This window comes from Antedon bifida, chromosome 3, assembly GCF_963402885.1.
Source record: "Antedon bifida chromosome 3, ecAntBifi1.1, whole genome shotgun sequence".
Lineage (NCBI taxonomy): Eukaryota > Metazoa > Echinodermata > Crinoidea > Comatulida > Antedonidae > Antedon > Antedon bifida.
Window position 1 is genome coordinate 4,693,924 of NC_136228.1, and position 24,237 is coordinate 4,718,160.

The following is a 24,237-nucleotide window of genomic DNA, read 5'->3' on the forward strand; positions in this document are numbered from 1 at the left end:
TGGTATTGTACTTTCCCTCCTTATCTCAAGGCCCTGGTTCAACCTGTATAGTCATCATATATTAGGCAATTTCATTGGAAATAAGTGTTCAGTAATATAGTACTAAGCTACCTCATATTGAGGCTTAGTTTAAATAAGTATAGTTTTGAAAGTATATGTAGTTAGTGTAGTTAGTTACCTTGCCTAAAATAATACTGTATATACACGCATATAGCACTTTTCTTGTGTTGATAATTGTATTGTTTAATATTTGTTAATGTTATTGCATTCAGTAGTGCACCTAATTAATTTATGTATGATTGCTTTAAATAAATATTTTTTTTTTAATAAAAGAAAATGAATTACTTTAACATTGTGGGTGTCGAATCTGTATACATACGTCGTATAATATCAACAGTGTAAAGGGGGTTTCCCTTTTGCATGACGTAATTAGGACGTACGACTTTTCGCAAGGGACCTAAATACTAAAAATAAACATTCTTAACCGATCTGAAGTTTAATTAATCCAAATAATCTATTAAACATAAAGTAACGATTAATGACAAATGGTTAATACTACTGTTAATGTTAATATTCATTATTAATAAGAAGGGCCTATGAATTATACACTGAAAATGGACGGGTCCATTACCAGTTTGCACAATACAAAAATAATCATGCTACTTCCGGGTGTAACGAATCATAAGAACCAAGGAATGTTCACGTCGTCTGATACAGTACTACAATTTGGCGAGACTTACGATTTATCACCGATTGTTTGTAGTTATAGACCAGTTATTCACCTAAATCAACACTTAAACTACAGTACTACATACAGACTTCAATATACTGTAATAGACTAAGTAATTATAGCCTCGATGTAACAACTGACTGAAGACTTACAATACTGTACTTACAAAAGTAACGAAGCTGTGTTCAACGTTAGTCAAAACTCCGTGATAAATCTCTCTATAATAGGCCTAAATATGGCAAGATTTTCAACAAAAGAAGAATATGAACATTTCCTACATTGTGAGGTAAGACACGAACATTCAATGCTCTGTAGGCCTAGCTAAGTATGTTGTATTGTTTAGTAGACACATTAGTAACATTGAACATGGAATGTCGGCGACCACCCCATTCATTCAGGAAGTATGTTGTTTATTGTTGAATAAATCGTGATGACGTGGTCGGTGGGTGGAATGATAGAGGCTTACCTTTAGTACTGTATTGGAAAATAAAAGAATATCCCTACCTTTATGTTTAGTCAAATAAAGAAACAGAAATCAATTTAGATAAGTGATTAATAAGACCTCTGGGTGGCAGTCAGTAGCAGAATTTTAATCAGCTGCCGATTATTCCATGTCTTCGTTTAGTTGTGACTGAATATTATTTTGTTTGTTGATATTAAATGCCACAGAAACCGTCGTCTGGACAACGCGCGTAGGGAACGTTAGTTGCGCGTACGATTAAACAATTGCGCACTCGCCACCCATATTTTGATACACCACCCATCATGCCCTATACTGCGCTAACCGTGCCCCCACCGAGCATCTAGGGCGAAATCCAACATCGATAATGTCCTGCCTATTATTATATATTATATAACTGTCTGAAAAAATATCCCAGGATACATGCGAAAAATTACTTACCTTGCACGTAAATAATTGTTTTTTTAAATTAAGCAATACCGTAAGCCTACTGTATTATTCCGTTCGACTGGCTGCAAGATTTATATCTATTCTCTGGGCAACTACTGGTGAACATATTGCGCGCAAAAATTCATAGTCGTTGATTAGCCAGAACTTTAGCAGCCTTGGTAACGAAAATTACAAAAAAAAAAATACATGGGGGTTTCCCTTTTAACATGACGTATTTGAGCCGGGACGACAACCACATGCACAACGTAGCAAATGCAATAAATGGGGAGATCCCACATTTCGGACAGTTTAAGAATGATGTGTTAAACATAAAATAATGTATCAATAATGATATGCCTAATCTCTACTACTATGCAGGATGACTTGTTTGTAATCAAAATAAATTTAAATTTAATATCATATTTTCTGTTGTCTTGTTGTTACATACTATTTTGGTTGTATATGTAAACATTTTGTAATATAATGAACAATAATAATTATACAAATTGAATTTCATATACAAATAATAATTTATAACCCATTGCTTTCCTCAACAGGTTATTGAAAATAACTTTGCCTTTCTCTGTGATAACATCAACCCCTCAGACCATGTGGATTTCTTGCGTTCAGAACGAATATTTGATCAAGAAACCGTTGAAGACATAATGTCACAGAACACAACGAGACAGAGGTGTAGAACATTCCTTGGCTATCTAAAAAGACGTGGAGACACTGCTTTCCAGATTTTTGTTAAGTCTCTAATGAAAAACAGAACACAGGTTTTTATAGTTAAACGGTTAAATGTTGCATTAGAGGACCTCAAGAGTAACCCACCTGTTTCAAGTAAGTAGGCCTACGGTATTTTGTCAATATAGCTTGTTGCTGCTTTCATGTCCAATGACGACATCTAAGCTTTACTGGTCAACAACTTGTAAAATTGTCTGCTTTTTCATGGATTTTCAGGTGTTGTAGATTTAAGATTTAAGACATTTAGAATTTTAACTATTGAGAGTGCTTCATTTCGCTTTCTGGAAAACTATTTTGATAGCGATTTGATAACCTGAACCTGAGAATAATGTATTATTGTATAGTGAATTACTGTTTTATTAATATAAATATTTTCCTGTTTTATTAAGTTGCTGAGAGAAAACCAAGACCGAGTAATGATGAAATTATTAGTTCAAGAGTTCTAGACGAAAGTGACACACAAGCAAACATGAAAAACAACAATAGAGAAATACCTAAAAGTATTGAGAAGCAGCTTCCGATACCTGGTCAGCCCGGGGCAATCCCCCTCCCAGTGAGGCCTACAACACAGAACAATGGTAAGGTGGTAAATATAAACCTGTTGCCAGTGGGGCATTCGAGGGTCAAACGAAACCCACTTTTTTCTGTTTTTAAACTATAGACCATGCAGTAGAAGTGACGGTAAATAGATCTACTGGGGCCTATGAGCTCATGATGATTTTTCTAACCCCGCTTTAAATATTCTAGATACAAGTTAAGTGATACTATAGAACAAAATGTATATACTAGATGACCAACATTTGTATACATACACATTATAATCTCAAATGTGATAATGTTTTAATTTTTTTTCTTTTCTACAGAACATTTACCACCCTCATCTGGAAAGAACCCCTCACTAATCGCACATCAAATTTAAATTAAATTAAACAGATGTCAATAATTTTAATTGTTTGCTTTTGTACGCAAATTTTTTGATTTTGGAATTCTAATTTAAAGCTGAACTGGCTGCTGCAGGTGGTGAGGTCTGACTGCTGTAAATTCTTGTCTATGTTTGTATACAGTATTATAGTCTAGGTTGTAGACCGACATTAGTAACAAGATAAATAATTCGACTGGTGGACTAAAAAGACAATAATACAGACTTGGGGTAAGTCTAACAGTATTAGTACGGATTGAGGTTACATCTGTCACGAATAATAGGGGATGCTACTTGATATGGATGGAGCAGAACTGCTCACACTAAATAGATTTAGTAACAAACTAGGCTGTGCTTTCCTCTGTGGTTATGGTACACATGATGTCGAATGGTTCACTCTGCAGAGATCGACTGGATGCATCATGGTTCTTTATATTCATTGCAACCAATTGTTAGAACCAGGGAATGACCACAATCACGTTAGGCCTACAACTAAACTAAACTAAATTTATGTTCTTCTTCTCAAGAAAGATGATTTGCGACATGTACTGCTACAACACAGCATAGTGTACTTTTGTAGTTGGAGAGACCAACATGCCGCAACACAATCTTTCTTTTTTTCACCTCATAGGTGAAGTTATCTAATAAAGGCATCTGTTTAATGTTTTCTATTTTTATTTTTAATGAGTAAGCATAGTGAGTGCTTCTGTACAGTATTAATAAATATGACTCTATACTTTGTTTTTTTAATCATTATTGATATTTTTTATTTATCAATCATAGTAATATTGACTAAAATTAGTGCAGATATGTTACTGTTAATTATATCTATAGACCGAAATTAGTAAAAGATAAATATTTTGGCACACGTGGCGTTTCATATGTATAATACTTGAGCTACTACTACAACAATCAAAACGTCGATTGGTGGACTAACAATAACATGAAAAGTAAAATCAGCACCAGTTACACAAGAGTTTTACTGATTTCATTCTAACTTTCTATCATGTTATATGTTACTCATATCATTACAACAATTACAAAATATTCATGTTATTCATCACTGGTAATGTCAATATTCTGCAATATGTTTAATGTTTATTTAGTACACTAATCAATCAATGATTATATAGTATGTATTTTAGTCGAATCAAGACTCTCCACAAATTGGATTTTATTCGTCCCAAGAGTCACCATAAGTATTGACTTTAGTCTTCACAGACTTTGAAAAACCGGTATCTTCAAAATTTTTAGAACGCGGTTTCGAACCACTCCTATCTGATGCTACAGGTTGCTTATTATCAAAATTATTCTGCATCGTGTTGCGATTTGATTGATCGCGATTCTTTTTTCGTAATTCTTCATACGTGGTCATTGGTTTAGCCGCTTGACTTTCGTTTAAATCATTATCAAATTGGTAAAGTGTTTCTGGTCTGTCCATTTTATCATCTAGTGATGGTAATTTACTTGTGTCGATATCAAGATTAACATGTGGGTCACTGCTACGTATCGCGTTCCTTTCACTTTCACGTTCATCATATTCTTCGGTTTCTATTGCAATATTTGGTACACCAGCAAATGTCCCAGGCCCAATATTTTTTCCCTTCCTTAACATTTCTCCAACCTCGGAATTTTCAAGCCTCATAAATTTTTTCTTACACTCATTAACGTATGATATTTTGCCAACTAAATACCCAGTTAACATAGCAAAGCCAATCTTTGGTATTTGACCTAGACGGCCTGTTGTTAGGTATCCCATTCTTATTAGTTGATGAGTACCTATCGCAGCCAATGTTGAAAGTGGCAGTGATCTGTAGTAAAAGCTTTCCCTCCTGCATTCAGCTACAATCTCCAAATCGCCCGGAGTGAGATTAATGTTTTGCTTTTTTTCTCCACGTCTACCATGACTTTGATCAACTGGTGGATAACCTGCTGAATTGGTCTCACCACTGCTGCTGCCAGAGTACGACATCCTACAAAAAATATCATTAATAATAGTTACTATAAAAGTATTAATACATTTTAGTGGGGCACAAAAAAAATGTTTAAAAAAGTGTATCAGAGAATAGGTAGGTGTGTGATCTCAAGATTTTGTCTGCCAGTGGTGATCTATCTGCCTTCTTTATGGTATTAAGTAGGCCTAGCTAGCTGCCCTGGGAGGGGACCAACTTAGCAATAGTATTAAGGGCTGACTAGAGGGCGCTCTGTTTGGTCGGGACTCCTAATGTAAATGGAGGTAGGAGGCTAAGGGCAGGCCTAGGTAGGTTTATAGACCTATACCTAGTTTGGCTAGCCGCCATCACAAGTTATGTGGTAAAAGTAATACCTATGTTTTGAATATCAGTTATGTATGAGTTAATCTTGCAATCATTTGAAGTTTCAAAGGAAAATGCAGTGCTTTTCAACCAGAACTTCAGCACCAAATCCCACTCTTCACAAAAAACACGAATCACAACTACCCCACCAACGTTTGGATGGAAATGAAGTTATTGCCATATAACGCATGCGCATATTGTTGCTACGGCGAACTAAAACAACTTCGAAGGTAGAAAACCGAGAAAAATGTGGCAGTTTAATTCCAATAAATCATTAACTCTACTAGTTATTTTTCACTAAACATAGTTTAGACTGTTGATTCTAAAACTTGCAATATTGAAAACAGTTTCTGTGGTTCTGAAACCGGTATATATTATAGAATATTTTTAACTTAAATAAAAACTTCGCTAGCTAGGCTAGGCCTAGGCCTACCTAGCCTCTAATAATAGTAGGCTCTTGATGAGTAGGGCCTAGACTAGCCTACTAGGCCTAGTATAGCAGCCTAGTAGGCATACTCTACCTTTCTAGTTAGCTAGGGCCTGGGGGGAGCTAACATGGGTTAGCCTAGGCCTAATGCTAAGGCCTAGGGTAGGCTAGCTAGCTAATATAATAATATGAGAGGCTAGCCTGGCCCTAGGGTAGGCCTAAAAAATGTGCTTTATAAGTGGGCTAGCCTATAAGGCCTAGGGGCCTATGCCCCATACCAACTAAAAAGATTAGATAGGCCTAATATATATAGCCACTCTCGACGACCATAAAGAACCGGCATCAGCCGCATTGTGATTATTAGTCCTATTCTAAAAAAATGTTTATACAGGTAATAAAATATGTCCAGCTACACCAACCAACCAGTTTTTCCGAAACATGATTTTTTATTTCTGTTTTCTGACTAGGCCTAAGCGTCAGACAACAACAACAATATGGCTAACACACAGCAACCCTGTAAGGTGATTCAAAGTGGTAAAGTGTACAGACAGATATTTGATGCAGAGGTAAGAGGGTGCCTTGCCCGAAATATAAAATGGATCATTGTTTTGTAAAACTATTGTTGTACTGTTTTCTAATTATCACATACACAGTATTCATATTTTTTACCATATTATTGTAAAGTATACTGTACCTACTACGACATATAATTGGCACACACAGGTATATAGTTACATAATAAAATATATGTAATGGTAATAACAAAGAAAAAGTTATTTTCATATAATTTAGATAATACTATAAATTATCTTATTCATAGGTTCAACTTGTGCAAGCTTTAGAGAAATCAAAAGCAAATCCTAAAAAAGTTATCCCTAAACAAAATGGCATCCCACTTGTTAAAGAAAATAGGAAGGAGATGGGTGAAAGGTCATTGAATAAACGTCAAGTGCTGTGGATTGAAGGTAACCCAAATGACGACAAGTCAGAGAATCCTGTATTGTATAGGTAGGTTTGGGTCAAAGTTCAAGGTCAGGAGGATGGTTTTGTAAGAGTAAATAATATCCTAAACTAGTGTATAATACCAATAGTGTTTTATTAATTTACATTTTTTATTGAAGGCAAACGGTTTTGAAATCAATAGAAACATCGGTTGAGCCAGAACATATAACGGCAGCCAGAGATGTCAGAGGTCTAAGTGATATAATCAGTAAGAATTTAAATATCTTTGACATAAAACTAATACCTAAAGCTCTGTGTACACTATCAAACTTGATGTGACAAAAAATGTAATGTGGCCATATATGGACATGATGATATATATCACTACCATATTTGGGCATATCGCTACCATATTTGGGCATATCGCTACCATATTTGGGAATATCGCTACCATATTTGGGCATATTGCTACCATATTTGGGCATATCGCTACCATATTTGGGCATATCACACTTTTGTTTGTCAAACTAGTCTGATAGTTTAGACAGAGCTAGCCTGTTTCAGTGTATCACATTTTTAAGGTATCCATGAGCAACCATAACTGGTTTATAGTTTTAGTTTATTTATGAAAGTTAAAGACTTTGGTATGCTTTGGTTGGTACCTAGTGGATACATCCACAATGCATAAATTGCATGCATGTAAATATTGCCATACATTTTACTTTTTAATACGTTTCATTCTTGATGAGTTTGTACAATAAATTGTAAATTTTATATGATGAGCCACAGAATAATGCTTTATAAAATACATTTTATTTTGTTCAATTCAACTTTATTTAACCATGGAGGCCCAGATCAACACATGGCTGTTCTTCCCTGGAGCTGTGTGCACATACAACAAAATACAAATACAATTTATTTGGACTGCTAGCTAGATTGTGTAAAAACTTACAGACTTTTTTGTATGTAAATTTATATTATAGGCAAAGAGCAATCTGGGTCTGACATAATAGACAGAATCAGTGAAAGCAGACGACAAAGACACGAAGAAGCTGTGGAAGATCTGCAGCGGGAACTGTCAATCATTGCTAAGGTAATTAAAGGCCTGTCCAGACCAGTTATAGTTTTATACATGTTTACACAGCATACAACTCAAGTCTGAATGCGAAGTTCACGGTTTTGTTTTACCCTCATTAAACACAGTTTAACAAGAAATAAATATAAACTATACCCAGCTGGACAACATCCTGGTATTTTTCCATCCAGTGGCGTAATCGGCATAACGCACAGGACAAATGCCCCTGGTTTAGCACTCCTAAGGGGCTCTCCAACGCTGGCTAGTTGCATTGGAATTCTCATGCTCTGGGGTCCCTTGAGCTCTGGGACCCCTGGGTTTAGCCAGTGAGCGCTCCCGTTACATCACTGTTTCCATCATGATGGGTGTAGGCACCATTTCATGTACAATCATTATTTATAAATGCTAATATGTTATTTATCTGTCTTTATATTTCATTTGACAGGAGTTTGAACCTCATATTACTGCTTCTGGAAAACAATTACTTTCTAATATGCAAGACAATGATAAAGGTACAATAATAATTTATATTATGTATTTAGCTACTTGATATATGAAGCTGTAATTTTGTAATTACATTTTCATAATTATAATGTAGTCTGGGTAAATTACTATAGTATCAGGTTATTAGAAATGTTCTTTTTTCCAAAACAAACCAACAATTAGTATGTAAAACTAACCTTGACAGTTTCGCTGTCCTGATTGAACAGCTTCTTCATATGCAAATTTCCTAGATAGAGATTGGAACATGTGATGAACATGTTGCCCTGAACTCTCCTAAGGGTACTGTACAAATTAAGAAATTTATTAACCTTTACAAATTGGATCCTTGACACCAACAAACATATATTTAGATTTACTTATCTTAGGAAGCAATTGCCAAGATACAACATCATTTTTTTTTTTCAGTTATTGAACAGTTCCTGTCTAAAATACAAGATGACATGGTAAAATATCTGTTTTATTTTCACTTTTTAAGCAATAAACTCACATTGTTTATTATTTCGTATTTGTATTAATGTGTACATAGACTTTTGTTGGTATTTTTGTACAATTTTAGAGACATAAAATTGGTTTAGAAAGAATGTCACACCTCTCAACTCTCCCGTGTTGTTGATACCAATCTTTTTAATAGTGCCCTCTATGGTTTGGGGTATTTTTCAAAATGTTATAGCACCCTCTATAGTTTGGACATGCTTTCATAAGTGACTTGATATTTCATTTTTTCAATTTGAAGTTCTGTAATTATATTTGCTGTTGGTCTCTAACTAAATCTATCTAATTGTTTTTTTAAAAAGGCAGTAAAGACACTTGGGTTTACTTATGCATATAATATCACTGTAATAAACAACTCACAAAGTAGCCACAGTAAACCTCACTGGAAAATGTTTTATTTGCAGGAATTGCGAGGTTACACATTACAAGGATTGATAGAATTGTGGAATGACATAGCTAAGCAGTCTGAATATCGTAGAAATTGGATAATAGAATTAGATAAACAGTTTCATAGCTATGAAGGCCAACGGATGCAAAAGGTAATTGAATCGTAACAGGGAATGCACAAAGTTAGTAGTCCTCAGTCAAAAATTGATGCATTGAAACTGGATCAGTTATAGGAACCTGTTTAGTGTTAATTGACCTAGTAAATGACCTGTTTTTAACCGGGTGAAATCAACTGATTCTGCTACGGTAGAGAAATGCCTTTTCTGGGACAATTAGCACATTATGAATATTTTTCTACTTTATTTCTTGTTTTATTTGTGTAGATAAAAGAAGTCCTAAAGGCATATGCCAAGTTTCTTGAACAGATAGCTCACCTAATGCCACCAGATGTGAGCCGGTACATAGAAAAAGAGTCGCAGATCGTCAACCAAACTTTAATTCATAATAGACGCTCATATAGTAACCTGTATGTCCGCTTGATGAAAGCAGACATTGAGCGTGAGAAAGACCTACATTATGTTTGGGAAGGCCGAGTGGAAGACTGGAGGCAACTAAACACTGAAGTAGCTATCAAATCCTTTCAGTATGTCCTTCACTGGTTAAAGCCATGTCTACACTATCAAACTTTATGTGACAAAAAAATGTGATGTGCCTGATGTGCCCATATATGGACATGATGATGTCATATCACTACCATATTTAAGCATAGCACTACCACATTTGGGCACATCACACTTTTTTTGTCAAACTAGTTTGATAGTGTAGACAGAGCTTTAGTCTGCATCAAGTTGAAATTATTAGTACAGTAATGCATATAATTATTTTGTTTCTATCCAGTTTATATGTCAATTTACAGTTTTTACCACGAAGATATTTAATGATAATATTGTTATATTTTAGAAATTTTATGAACAGCAATGACATCACCAAGCCACCTAAAGTTGATGAGTTTATACAACAGCTGAGAGAAGAGCAAGATGAACTGAATACAAAAAGACTTAAGCTAATCCAGTCACTTAGGTACCTACATTACTAGTATATTTCCTAACAATTTTGAATCAGTGCAATGCTCAAGCATAAGGCTTCACTTAGAGCTTAAGCCACCTGGCACAGCATTAGGCACTACACAGGCTAAAGCTACATTCACACTTGTTCTGGTTCATGGAACAGAATACGGCGCTGTTCAATTTGTTACATGATTTTCAATTATTTAACTAATGTGAATGTGACTAATAACTCACATTCTTGCATCATAATCCTAGGTTCTCCATTTAAGTTTCTCCTCTGCAAATAATGTATTCATTTTCTTGTTGCCCTCTCCTCCTCTTCACCCACCTTCTGTTTTAAACTGTGTTTGTCAATTAGCTTTCATATCAATTATATTCAGGGAAATGAAGCCGCCAAGCTCTACAAAAGCTGCAGTTTACCAATGGAATAATGAAATTGGTTCAATCAACAAACAAATTGAACAAGTCCATGTTGCATATCTTGATAAGATGCATGAAGAATATGAACGGATTTGTCAAGATTGTCTTGCGGAGATGGAGAAGCACAAGGTGCGTATCATTTGTGTGGAGCTGTAGCTTGGTGGTTAAGATGCTTGGCTACTGATCCCAGGGTTCTCGGTTCAAATCCTGTCAGATGGAAACACAGTCTTTTAGCCATAGGATTTCAGTTACCTTTTATGCCAATGTGGACTTGACAATGAATTTACTTTTTCCACATTTACAGAGTTCTTTGATGGAAGCTGGAGTGTGCTCGGAGGACAGAGTCTTGTCGGTCATTGAAGAGAACTTTCTTCCACTTATTGGCGAAAGACAGAAAGTCTTTGAAGAAATTCTTCAAACCATGGATGTAAGTCAATAAATCATTCATTTCGTAAAGAGACACAAACTAATAGAGGCATGTACAGTACTGTATATGCCATTGTTAACAGGTAGAGGATCATAGAGCAGACCCGAGGCAGACTAAGTGACCCTCCAACACTGGAGACCTCTGACATTTCTAGCCCTTTTCAAAAATTTGTAATGCCTGTTTTCTACCTCTGGACCCTGCTCAAACTCCAAGGCTTCTGAGTCAGTCAGTCAGCACTCATAGCTGATGCACCAGTCAGAGAGCTTTTGTGTTAGTACATCATTGCTTTCTACACATAGATTTAGGTTTATGGCTTTGAAATATTTTTGTTTTGTTTGTTTAAAAAAAAGTACATCATGTATATATTGATTGTCCAATCATTCTTGCTGTAATAATAATTTTTGTAGAAAATCAGTTGCATAAAGATTGTTTAAACCTAATTTGGTTTTTCTCTAGAAATCTTTGGAGAATCTGTCAGTAGCTTATGCAAGTCAGCTACACAGTCTGTTCAAGTATGCTCAAGGTGCGGGACATCTATGGGATGTTCACGAGATTGGCCTTGCAAAGCAAGAAAGAAAACTTCAAGAAATGTTAGAGGCCTGTCGTCATGAACATGACAATCTAAATCAGGTTAGTTCCTACTAATGCAAATTGTGTTAGAAATAATGTTCAGTGGATAGGCAAATTGCCAAGGATAATAACCATAAGTGAATTAATTCACTATCCTTCTTAAAGGTGGAAATTCTGTTCACAAGACAAACATACACAAGATGCTCTACATAAACAAAGTATTTGGGAGTGGAGTTATAAATTGTCATTAGAAAAAAATCCTGGCACTGACAGGACTTGAACCCAACTTGTAGCCAATTATCCACCACCAAGCCACAACTCCACTCTATATACTGTACAATATTGCTACCTATTAGCTTTTTTCCTCAAAGCACACTTTATACTAAATACTTATGTCTCTCTCTCACTGTGTATAGATGCTATCATATGCTTGGACTAGACTAGTGTCCCATGTCCTAGAATATTTTATCACATTTTTCCTTGTTAACATTACAGGATATGGAAGCAAATCTAGATATCGTAATGGACAGGATGAGACAAGAAGCCACAGAAGACGAACTTAAGGATAAACTGTCTAAAGCTATGCTAGCACTGGACAACATTAAAAGCAGGTAAGAAGATGGTTTATTTCATTGATTGATTTTATTGATTAACCAGAATCACACAAATACATACAATATAAATATTTACATTGTAAACATCTGACCAATTACTCAACACCCTGATGCAAAGCTACTCCACAGGAGTTACAAACAATACAAAAATCAGTACAACAGTAAGACTCGAGTTAAATGGAAATCCCCAAAAAAGTAAAATACTTATTAATTCAATTGGGGTCCAGAACACGGTAAAACAAACTGCACATTTCCACAGTTATTCTATGTTATTGCATGTGTTTTGAAATTACTTATTTTTGTTATAGTTGATTCATGACTAATTTTGAGAATACAACCTTAAAATACCTCTTGATCCACGGATTGTCCAAGTATCAAAAACATCAAGTATCGGACTGTAGCTTCAATGACTGGTTTTTTTGGGCAACTCAATTTTGTTTGCAACCTCACTTTATGATTCTATATTATTTGCAGTTATGATACATTCCATGAGCAACAGTTCAGCATTGTCAAACAATACCCAGGCATGGTACAAGATGAGTTGAAGCGTTATGACAAATCCGTCTGCAAGTTTTTCGAAGTGGACAGACTTCATCCAACTGTAAGTCTAAAGCTCTGTCTAGTTTGACAAAAAAAAGTGTGATGTGCCCAAATATGGTAGTGATATTCCTAAATATGGTAGTGATATGACATCATCATGTCCATATATGGTCACATCACATTTTTTGTCACATAAAATGCTGACTGATAGCCGAGAATAGCAACATGGCATCTATTTTGAAATTTGTCTATGTAAATAATTTGTTTTTAGGAAAGGAAACTAGAGAGTGCTGAACAGAGTAAGCTAAGAAAACAACAAAGGTCTAGCTCTCGTAACCAAGCTACACCAAGTCCAGCCGACAGCAGAGGGCAATCCAAAATTGGGGTTAGTTCTCTTTCTCATACATTTAATATGATTTCTCTGAAATAAACACGTCTTTGGTCCTTAAAGAATACAAAAAAAACATGTTTTGTTTAACAGGTAAATAAATAAATAAATAAATAAGCTGATTTAATTGGATATTTTTAAAATATAGAAAAGTAGATATAATTTTAAAAGTATGAATTCCTATAATAAATATAATACAGACACAGATTATCAAAACATACAACCTTGACTTGAGGTTTCAATATGTGTTTATGTCAGACATTGTTACCTGAATACAAAAACAAATGGAAGAAAATAATGAAGAGGGTAAGATAAAGAGAAAAGTTATAGACATTTTGTTTCTTTATTTTTTCACAATTTATATTACATTGTTTTTTCTTTTACTATTATAATATTTTTTAAATTTGATTTATCTTTTAATTGTTATTTATTTCACCGTTATTGTTTTGTTTATTTTAAGCTGTTAATACTATTGTGTGTTATTCAAGTTTTTTTATTAATTTGTTTTAATTTTACTTGTTTTACTAACTTATTAAATCAGTTAACCAATGCCAATCAGTTGTTTTTTATATTTACATTGTGGTAACTGAACTATCAGATTGGTAGAGTGGGCTATTTATTTATCTCGGAAGACTTCACCACCAGCTGATATCTTTGGCTTTTTAATAACGGTAACATTCAAATTTTCCTTCCAAAGATTGATTGCGAATTGTGTTCTATTTACAGACTGTATCGGTAATTTCTCGAGACTCTGTAGTAGGTAAAGAGGGAGGTACCTCTTCCTACCCTGCCCAACTTGGTGTCAAAGAGGTACTTTCCTCGAAGCAAGGAACAACATTTTACGTTCTCACATCTGCTGAAGATGCTGCTCAACAAACAGATGAAGATATATTAGATTTGCCATCATTAGAGAAGTCTCCAGCTTCAAGTTATCTGCTTCCTGTGGTGGAGAAGGTTCTTATTGACCAGGAGTTGTTCCAGCACGTCAGAAGAGAGTAAGTTCTCAATTACATTCATTATTTTGGAATTAAAGTTCACCAAAAATCAAGCAATAATGAAATTACAGTTTCTAAAGAATCCAAGGTTTCAGGTTGCTATCTGAACAAAACTTAACAAAAACAAATGAAATTATTTATTATTTCACAGAATGAGAATGGCTTTTATTGACAATCTTGAGGAATGGTCTGTCCAAGCTGTTGAACGGGCTAGCAGTGTAGTTGCTGCTAAGGTACGATTTCTTTTGTTTTGTTTTCATACTATAAACTTCTGGAACTGCTTTAGATCTTTGTCAGTGATTGGAACATATTTTGAATAGAGAACTAATCTGTATCGTCATAGATTCTATGATTAGTTTTGCAATGCTCTGTGTGAAAAGGAATACAATAAATTTGCTTTCTTTTGTTACTAAAGATTGAGGAGTTAAACAGTGAACTTGACTTACGATTACATTTACATGGCCCTCGTTGTCGGCGTGCAGAGCTTGACATCCACAACGTGAGAGCAGCAGAGTTGGTGATGCATCAGGAGCGTGTCAGCCGTCATTCCAGAGGTATTACCTCTGCTTTGAAAGACTGTAAAGATCGTTTCATTAATATGCAACTTGAACATGACAAGTTGGCGGACAATTTCAGAGAGGAGATTGATTCTTTGGAATCAATTTTTGTCAATGCCACAAAATCTTCCATGTAAGTACTGAAAGTGAATTTATAAAACCAGCACACTCCTTGGGCTTTCCTAACATTTCCAGTCTTTCTGGTTGACAATATGCAAATTGTGAGACCTTCAGGACGTCTGTTGAAGTTTTTAGGTGCATGGTAGGAGAGTGTTGACTAACAGCATATCAAACTAATTTGAACAAAAAAAACACATCAAATTGATTTAAGTGCTTACTTCTTATTTACAGGTTGTCGGTTTTGTCAACTCAAGTTAGCACAAAACTTGACAGCTACATGCAAGTGATCCGGGCTTCCTTACGCAAGTTCCGCCAGTACTTGGACGACACTTTGCAAATGTTACGTGAATCAAATGCCAGGTTCATTATGTCTTTCAAGTAAGTATGTAATGTCATTGTCCCACCAATGTCATTGTAATGTCATTGTCCCACCAATGCCAATGTAATGTTATTGTCCCACCAATGCCAATGTAATGTTATTGTCCCACCAATGTCATTGTTATGTCATTGTCCCACCAATGTCATTGTATTGTCATTGTCCCACCAATGTCATTGTAATGTCGTTGCCCCACCAATGTCATTGTAATGTCATTGTCCCACAAATGCCATTGTAATGTCATTGTCCCACCAATGTCATTGTCCCGCTATTGTTATTGTAATGTCATTGTCTCACCAATGTTATTATAATGTCATTATCCCGCTATTGTTAATGTAATGTCATTGTCCCACCAATGTCATTGTCTCATCAATGTCCCACTAATGTTATTGTAATGTCATTGTCCCATCAATGTCATTGTAATGTTATTGTCCCACTAATGTTATTTATCATTTTCTGCTAATGTTTTTGTCAATAAACATTTAATTTCTTGATGTTTTACATACTACATGAATTAATGCGATCAAATGTTTTTGTTTGTTAGATTGTTTTCTGATGGAGGCAACTTCTGTCCGGAAGAGACTGATGGTTACAAGAAGCGGTTGGAAAAACTAGCCACCAAAATTGATTCATCTGAAGGGTTTGTCATGGCAGACCTTGAAGGGATGGAATCCAGACGTCTACAGCAAGCTTCAGAGATTGCTACCAAGTTTGAAGACAGGTAGCCTTCAAACTATTCGTTTTATTTCTAAGCGCTTTAGATAATCTGGACTGAAACCCCCAGTTCTGTTTACATGCCTACAAACATATTACTAAAATGAAATTAGATTTTTCTAAAATATAAACATTTAAATGATAATTTTGATCAGGTAGCCTATTTGTCATTTATTTAAGACCAACCAAGGACAATCTTATATCTCCATTTTGTGTAATACTAAGTATGGGAGTCTATCTTGTAAATAATGTACGTTTGTGGATGTCTATATAATTATGTTTTCTCTAAATACATTTTCATGGCCCATTGTTTAAATTACCTATTAATTGTTTTGCTTACAAACATTGGTGTTTACTAGAATATAATTTCTTCTGAAATATAAACATGTTCAATTAGTGTGTTCAATTTGAACACCTTAATATTTCATCCTCTAAAATAACCTAATAATGAAGCCTTTTAAACAATTTCAGATTTAAGCATCACTTATTTGACCTGACGTTTATTGAAAAACTCACCCGTTGGTTAACCAACACCCAAGTAAAGATCAAAGCAGAGGTAGCTGACAGCAATTCACAAGCTCAGAAGATCCTGAACTTTCTGAACACTATCGAAAGACGGGTAGATGCGTGTCAGAAGCCAAACTTAGACAAAGAGGTAAGACCTGCCATAATTTTGAAAGTTATTTTTTTACAAGTTTTTCCTATTAAAGTTTATGTAGACAGCACAGCACATATTAATACTAACCTTTTATACATATACTTGGTATTTGCTCATCCAGAACGCAACCGGACCCAACGTTGGTTAACTTCGGTGATCTGACGAGAACAGGTGTTTCAACACAGTAGAACAGTTTGTTGAAGTTTAGTATTGTTTATCATGTGATAAGAATTTTTTGAGTAAACAGCTTGCAATTAAACAATTTTCATATTCCAGAAAATAAGAAAGCCAAACATAATTATATCATTTCTCTACTAAGGGTGTCGCACATGAGCCTTGAAAAAGTATCTTCACTTTGAAAAGCTAGAACACTGTTCACCATGTTATTTAGGAAAAAAGAAATGTTTTAAATATTTATATAGCACCCTCTATCATACGGATAGTAGAAACCGTTTAATCGTTACACAGAATCAACATTATATACCGGAGCACCCTCTATTGCTGGATAGCTGCTGCAGTGAATGTTCAGAAATATCATTCATAATAATAATAATAATAATAACATTCAGTGGCAGTATTTACAAATTAACAAACCAAAAACGACTATCCACAGATATACTTAAACTTGTCAGTTACAAAATTAATTAAGTAGTGAAGTCAACAAAGATAATCACTTTAGCATAAACAAAATATTGTTGACTAAACTCTAATAATGGTTTAGATTAATTTGTAGATTATTTTATGGAGGAAATAGGGATAAATTACACCCATCAGACTGTAAAATGATACAGCATATACTCCCCTAGGCCCTGCAACTAAACACCCATGAGCCTAAGGCATGAAACTGGTTAGTCTGTGTTGCTCCAGGGAGCGTACTCAAGATTGATAGAGAAATGTGACGGCTTCATATATCATCACAGATACTGTTCAACAACATTAGTACCATTTAATTTGTTTTTACTCTGGTACATAATTTCATGAAAGATTATTTTGATATTTTCAATTTAGTTAATCTAGGAAGTTAAATTGATTCATTTAGAAATTGTCTGATATGATGTCCTTGAAACTAACATTCTAAATATCAAGTTTCTTTTAAAGCATATTATTATTGTCTATGAGTTTTGGATTTTGTTTGGAAATGTTAAGTGAATTTTACTATTTAGGCCTATTTGTAGTTTCCATCATTGAAATCAAGATCATCATTGTCAATCCTTGACCTTTAATTGTCAACTTTAGTTTGTCATTGTTATTGTCACCAACATCATTGTCACCATCATTAGATCATTAGGGAGCTTTCGATTTGCGACAACCATCGACGAACCTAGTTCAGGTCAATCGGTCGGTTGTTGTCTGGACCTAGAAACCTGTGTCGAGATGAGGAGTGAGGACACATGTTCCAATATCTGCATGCCCACAATGAATTAACATTGTCACTATCAATGTCATCAACATTACCATGCCAACATTGTCACTATCAATGTCATCAACAGCACAATGCCAACATTGTCACTATCAATGTCATCAACGCTACACCATGCCAACATTGTCACTATCAATGTCATCAACACTACACCATGCCAACATTGTCACCATCAATGTCACCAACAGCACCATGTCAACATTGCCACTATCAATGTCACCAACAGCACCATGCCAGCATTGTCACCATCAATGTCACCAACAGCACCATGCCAGCATTGTTACCATCAATATAACCAACAACACCATGCCAACATTGTCACTATCAATGTCATCAACACTACACCATGCCAACATTGTCACCATCAATGTCACCAACAGCACCATGCCAACATTGTCACCATCAATGTCACCAACAGCACCATGCCAGCATTGTTACCATCAATATCACCAACAACACCATGCCAACATTGTCACCATCAATGTCATCAACATCACCATGCCAACATTGTCACTATCAATGCCGCCAACATTGTCACCATCAATACCATGCCAACATTGTCACTATCAATGTCATCAACACTACACCATGCCAACATTGTCACCATCAATGTCACCAACAGCACCATGCCAGCATTGCCACTATCAATGTCACCAACAGCACCATGCCAACATTGTCACTATCAATGTCATCAACACTACACCATGCCAGCATTGTCACCAACAGCACCATGCCAGCATTGCCACTATCAATGTCATCAACAGCACCATGCCAGCATTGTCACCATCAATGTCACCAACAGCACCATGCCAACATTGTCACCATCAATGTCACCAACAGCACCATGTCAACATTGTCACTATCAATGTCATCAACATCATGGCAACTTTGTCACCATCAATGTCAGTAAAATCATCACCACACCATAATTGTCACCATCAATGTCAGCAAAATCATCACCACACCATAATTGTCACATTGTCACCAACATAACCATCAGTGTCACCATAATCATCATCAGCTATCCATCAGTATGATTCTCATTATCAGTAGCCTGTTTTTATTGTTTTTGGACTTTCCATTTATTAATAATATCCTTTAAATGTCAGATTATCTAACATTACAATAGCTTGCTTATATGCATAGTATGTGATTCACATGGGAATCGCTGTAATTTACTGCAACATACAACAATAACCTTCTACGTTAATCCTAAAAAAGGATTGCAATTTATTTTAAAAGCATAGTAAATGAATTTTATATACAAATGGGTATTTTATGCCTTTTTAAATGCTATAACTACTTTAACATTTATTATTAGTTAATGTTTTTTAAAAATAAATATTAATAAATATAAAGCATATTATTATGGTTTGAATTGCTTGTAGAACTACAATTAACTAGAAAAAGTTTCATTGCTACTTTTTTTCTGTTTCCATCTCATCTTATTGTTTTTACCACTCAACATCATCATCATTATTGTCATATGTCATTCATAATCATCAATCATAATAGTTTATCCTCTGCACCACTAATTTTTATTATTATAGTATCTATATTTCATCATCTGAACATGTCATCATTCAATATACAAATAATAAATGTTTATAAATGCAATGGTTCAAATAATTTGATGAGGTGAAAGATGAAATTTCTAAGTCTGTGAGAAAATAGAACAGACAATGCTGCTATTGGTTTTTTAAGCAGATATTTTTTTATACGAGAAAAGAGTTTTTTTCGTACACAAAAAATAGGAAAAATAATATAAAATAGTACCTACTATTGAACACCATGTGAACCACAATTGTCCAATCAAATGACAGAAATTTATTGTGTTATATTGTACCATCTACAATGATTGTTATCGACCTCATCATCCATTATAATTTTCATTATATATTTCATCATACTGTATGATCAATATCATTTATCATGATTGTTATCATCATCAGATTCAAATTCAAATTATATTATCATTATCTGTTATCATTTTCATCATCTCTTGTACCTCTTTCTATCATGGTACTGTAGTTATCACCACTTTGCAAACATCCTTATATCAAGAATCATCTACCTCATCAATCAATATCAGTATCATCTTTAATTATTTTTACCACCACAATACAACATTGTTATCTTCTTTATTATCTTTTTATCTATTTTCTTTCCTATTAAATCATCTCTATCAACGACATGATTGTCACGTTTAATAAAATACAAAATTATAAACATTAAATTGATATTGATAATAAATTTGTTTCTCGATTGATAAAAGTTACAAAAACTCCTTTGGGATGACATATATACAAAATTTATTCAATTTACTGTCCTCCTTGATGGAGTGTTTGGCGCCATGTCCTGCATAATTGTATTAACGACATAAAAACTATGAAATTACTAATACATAATTTAAATTAATTAATAAGAGAGAATATTCAGTTCTATGGACACAAATAGCTAGCTGTAATTCCCGAATCAATTTGACATCACTTATAAAATATTAACTTAAAAAAATATCATTACCATTAACATAATAACTATATTTCAGAATGCATATTTTATTGTTTCATTCCAAATCGATTCTCTATTTTTGGCTTTCCCAGTTTCATTTGTCTAAATTGAAAAGTAACATTTACATTTGAGAACTCTGAAAAATCATCTTAAATGCACAAATACATTTTAACAATGTTCAAACCATCACATATGCACCGTGAAATCATGTTTTCTCTAATCATGTGTAATGTGTTTTTTGCTAGTAAATGTGAAAAAAGAAAGTGATTAAACGAACGAAGTAGTAATTTGATTTTTACTATGCACTACTTCTATTTGAAAAAAAACTCAATGTAACGGGTGATTCAGGCAAAGTTTGTCCTTATAGACATGAAACCAAATCATGGCTGTCTGTCTCAAACCAGGATTCTCTTGCAGGGTTGTATTTACGTGAGAACATACATTAATGAGCCATTCATTATTCAATTGTAAAGTAGGTTACTATGATTTACCTTTATAGAAAGTAACCCAATTGTTATTTGGACTTCATTTTGATATCTATGACTTAAGCTCATAGTCAGGATTTTTACAGAGGGTTCTTTTTCCGCAAAAAAGGGAAGTGCAGACATGAACTACTGAAGAAGGAAAAAAAGATTGAGTCCTAGCCTATTAGATGAAAGTAATTTGCCTGCTAGCTATGTAGGATTGGCCAAAAAAGTTCATGAGTTAGGCCTCTTCACCTCTGCCCTGGATCTGCACCATGTTTTAACCAGGAATTGTGTTTACATTTAAAAATTGTACATTATTGCCATGCCACTAGAAATCAAAAGCAGGTCACTATGATGACCTCTATTACTGTATACCCATTGTTATTCTTTTAGTCTATGTTGTCTAGGATTACAGTGGGTAGACAGAACACTAATTAAAATTTAATTAATTTTTTTTTGTGGAAAATTCTCAGTCCAGTTACCGACACAACTTTACCAGTTGATAGTACTTCTTGGCATCTTCATTGTTATCATGAACAAGACAAGATCAGTCGCGGATTTATGCGAGCTAAATACTCTTTATGAATTACCATGAGTACCATTTCCGACTATCATTTACCTAAATTCGCTACATTCCTCACCATGAGGCCTGTGGCTCAAAATAATTAGTGTCTGAGCCAGTGAGTATTTCAAAATTCTATATTCGCCCCATAAGATAATCAAAAGTTTCAGACCAATGATTTATCACTGTACTGTAGTAACAAGTTAGAACATGTCAATTCATAGTACACATGCAGGGGAATTGGGATGTGCTTCCTTGCTCGTCTTTTTCTTTCCCTATGGTGACCGACCATCAATTCATAAGGCTTAGGTCTTCGATCGATCGTCACAAATCAAATGCTCCGTAATATACTATAATGGTCAAATTTGATGGACATGACCATAACCAACCAGTCATTCAACCACATTATAATGTATTCAAATTAAAGTTTCCGACGACACTATTCTTTGTTTATTAAAGACAAATTAATTTAATGTTTAATTTATGATATCAACACATCACTGTATTATTTTCTTCACGTATGGTAAATATATATATTTACATTGCGTGATGATGACCTATTGTCGAAAATATGAGTGTAATAAATTGTTAAGATTAAGGATTTTGCTTTCTCATGTTATTTACCAGGCTCGAGTGTTATGTGTATTAATTTATTATATGTTTTCATTACAGAAGAGAGAACAATTGAATATTAACATAGTAGCTAGTTTTTATTTGCATGCACTTCCCTATTAATAGTCGGTTTGTATTAATATTGTGATTCATCTGAGTATAGACCATTTTTGTGAGATTGGAAATTGTCCTTTGAGAAATGAAAACTAAATCGTGATTTTAATATGAACACGATACCATTTGTAACACTTGTAGCCAATTACTAAAAACACAATTATGGATATTAAACATTTTATTTGACAGTTTATCTAAAATATAAAGTACAATATATTGTCATAAAATCTTTAAAAAGCAAAAAAATCATTAAATATATTGAATACTAAACAAATTCTCCCCCAGCCTCCCCACTAAAATGGTGGTAGTTTCCAATGGTTTTGCTCACAAAAATCATCTATCTCATTGCTGTGGTATCGTCTACCTCATTGTGATTGCTGTGGTTTTCTTTGACAGACTTCTTTTTCTACCTTGACTTCTACCGTTCCTACTATTTCTACATCTAACTCTACAGCACAAGATGTAAGTACGAGATTAACATTAGTGTGTATTACTTAGCAACTAATATACAGATCAGTGTTTGTTACCTAGCAACTAGCGAACATAGGTATCAGTGTTTGTTACCTAGCAACTAGCAAACATTGGGATCAGTGTTTGTTACCTAGCAACTGACAAACATAGGTATCAGTGTTTGTTACCTAACAACTAATAAATATAGGAATCCGTGTTTACCTAGCAACTAACGAACATAGGAATCAGTGTTTGTTACCTAGCAACTAACGAACATAAGGATCAGTGTTTGTTACCTAGCAACTAACGAACATAAGGATCAGTGTTTGTTACCTAGCAACTAACGAACATAGGGATTTAGCACTTTAATGTTTCTTTTCTAACATGTGATTGTACATTAATGTTGCACATTGACTATGACACCAATAGAGCGTAAACACATTTATTTAGAATGCAAATTATATTGTTGTGTTAAACATGTACAGTGATGATTTTAACAGATTGTGTACTTTATAAGCCCTATCCAGGGGCCGGATTTATCAAACTTGCTTAGCAAAAAAATCGTCTTAACTTTGCCTTAAATCCTTGATTTTGCCTAAGTCAGATTTATCAATATATCTAAGCAAAAAAATTTGCTTAATTTTGTCTTAAATCTAAGACGAACAACACCCTGCCTTAAGATGAAAAATGTCGTCTTATCTCATTTCTGCAACAGAAACATTCTTTTTTGACAACGCGAGCGCGCTAGGCCGGAACATTGAACATTCGGAAAGGCTACGCTAGTGCGTTTTCCGCTGACGCTAAAATAATGATATCGATCTTCAAAGATGGCCTAGAAATTGGACGAGCAAAACTAATATTTTCGGGATAGGTACGACCCAATTGACTAACTTTTAGAAAACTGTATCGGCTGCCAAGGGTCGCTGTCATTGATAAAAATAAATAAATGTTGATTTGATTTAAGTTTAAAGCGAATGATTTTCGTATGTATTTCCGACTGTTGTGCTCTTTCTCTATTTCAAGTAATAAAAACAATAGTAGCCAGAATGCGCCCTCTCTTGTTGGGAGTGAAAATATGGAGATAAAATGTTATAGCGCCGCCATCGCTAAGGGAAAAAAGCTAAAACGCATGCGTAAGCAAGAATTTTTCGTCTTAAGACATAATTTGCTGCCCTCTAGAGTTTAATTTTGCGCATGTGCAAAGTAAAATTTACCTAAGACAATTTTT

At 34.4% G+C, this 24,237-nt stretch overlaps 3 protein-coding genes across 3 annotated transcripts in view; 2 read left to right on the forward strand and 1 right to left on the reverse strand.

The window, feature by feature from the left end:
* Positions 1-653: 653 nt before the first annotated feature.
* LOC144837431 (uncharacterized) lies at positions 654-4,035 on the forward strand. Its single transcript, XM_078692530.1, has 4 exons — positions 654-1,016; positions 2,177-2,462; positions 2,756-2,944; positions 3,230-4,035. Exons 1-4 carry the CDS (start codon positions 966-968, stop codon positions 3,283-3,285), a joined length of 582 nt encoding a protein of 193 aa, XP_078548656.1. The 5' UTR covers positions 654-965; the 3' UTR covers positions 3,286-4,035.
* Positions 4,012-5,765, reverse strand: LOC144837430 (OCIA domain-containing protein 1-like). Its single transcript, XM_078692529.1, has 2 exons — positions 5,612-5,765; positions 4,012-5,258 (listed from the first exon to the last, which is right to left on the reverse strand). The coding sequence occupies exon 2, from the start codon at positions 5,255-5,257 to the stop codon at positions 4,460-4,462; it is 798 nt and encodes a 265-aa protein (XP_078548655.1). The 5' UTR covers position 5,258; positions 5,612-5,765; the 3' UTR covers positions 4,012-4,459.
* Positions 5,766-6,519: 754 nt separating this feature from the next.
* The window catches only part of LOC144837253 (coiled-coil domain-containing protein 180-like), a 42,607-nt gene continuing 24,889 nt past the window's right edge, over positions 6,520-24,237 (forward strand). The window contains exons 1-23 of the mRNA XM_078692290.1: positions 6,520-6,593; positions 6,848-7,035; positions 7,149-7,237; positions 7,953-8,062; positions 8,490-8,556; positions 8,954-8,991; positions 9,445-9,579; positions 9,811-10,070; positions 10,388-10,507; positions 10,875-11,043; positions 11,219-11,341; positions 11,798-11,971; positions 12,407-12,522; positions 13,000-13,126; positions 13,337-13,450; positions 13,712-13,759; positions 14,180-14,448; positions 14,600-14,681; positions 14,864-15,138; positions 15,357-15,503; positions 16,046-16,222; positions 16,687-16,870; positions 22,956-23,021. Coding sequence (XP_078548416.1) covers positions 6,522-6,593; positions 6,848-7,035; positions 7,149-7,237; positions 7,953-8,062; positions 8,490-8,556; positions 8,954-8,991; positions 9,445-9,579; positions 9,811-10,070; positions 10,388-10,507; positions 10,875-11,043; positions 11,219-11,341; positions 11,798-11,971; positions 12,407-12,522; positions 13,000-13,126; positions 13,337-13,450; positions 13,712-13,759; positions 14,180-14,448; positions 14,600-14,681; positions 14,864-15,138; positions 15,357-15,503; positions 16,046-16,222; positions 16,687-16,870; positions 22,956-23,021 — 3,150 coding nt within the window. The 5' untranslated portion in view covers positions 6,520-6,521. The remainder of the gene's footprint in view (positions 6,594-6,847; positions 7,036-7,148; positions 7,238-7,952; positions 8,063-8,489; positions 8,557-8,953; positions 8,992-9,444; positions 9,580-9,810; positions 10,071-10,387; positions 10,508-10,874; positions 11,044-11,218; positions 11,342-11,797; positions 11,972-12,406; positions 12,523-12,999; positions 13,127-13,336; positions 13,451-13,711; positions 13,760-14,179; positions 14,449-14,599; positions 14,682-14,863; positions 15,139-15,356; positions 15,504-16,045; positions 16,223-16,686; positions 16,871-22,955; positions 23,022-24,237) is intronic.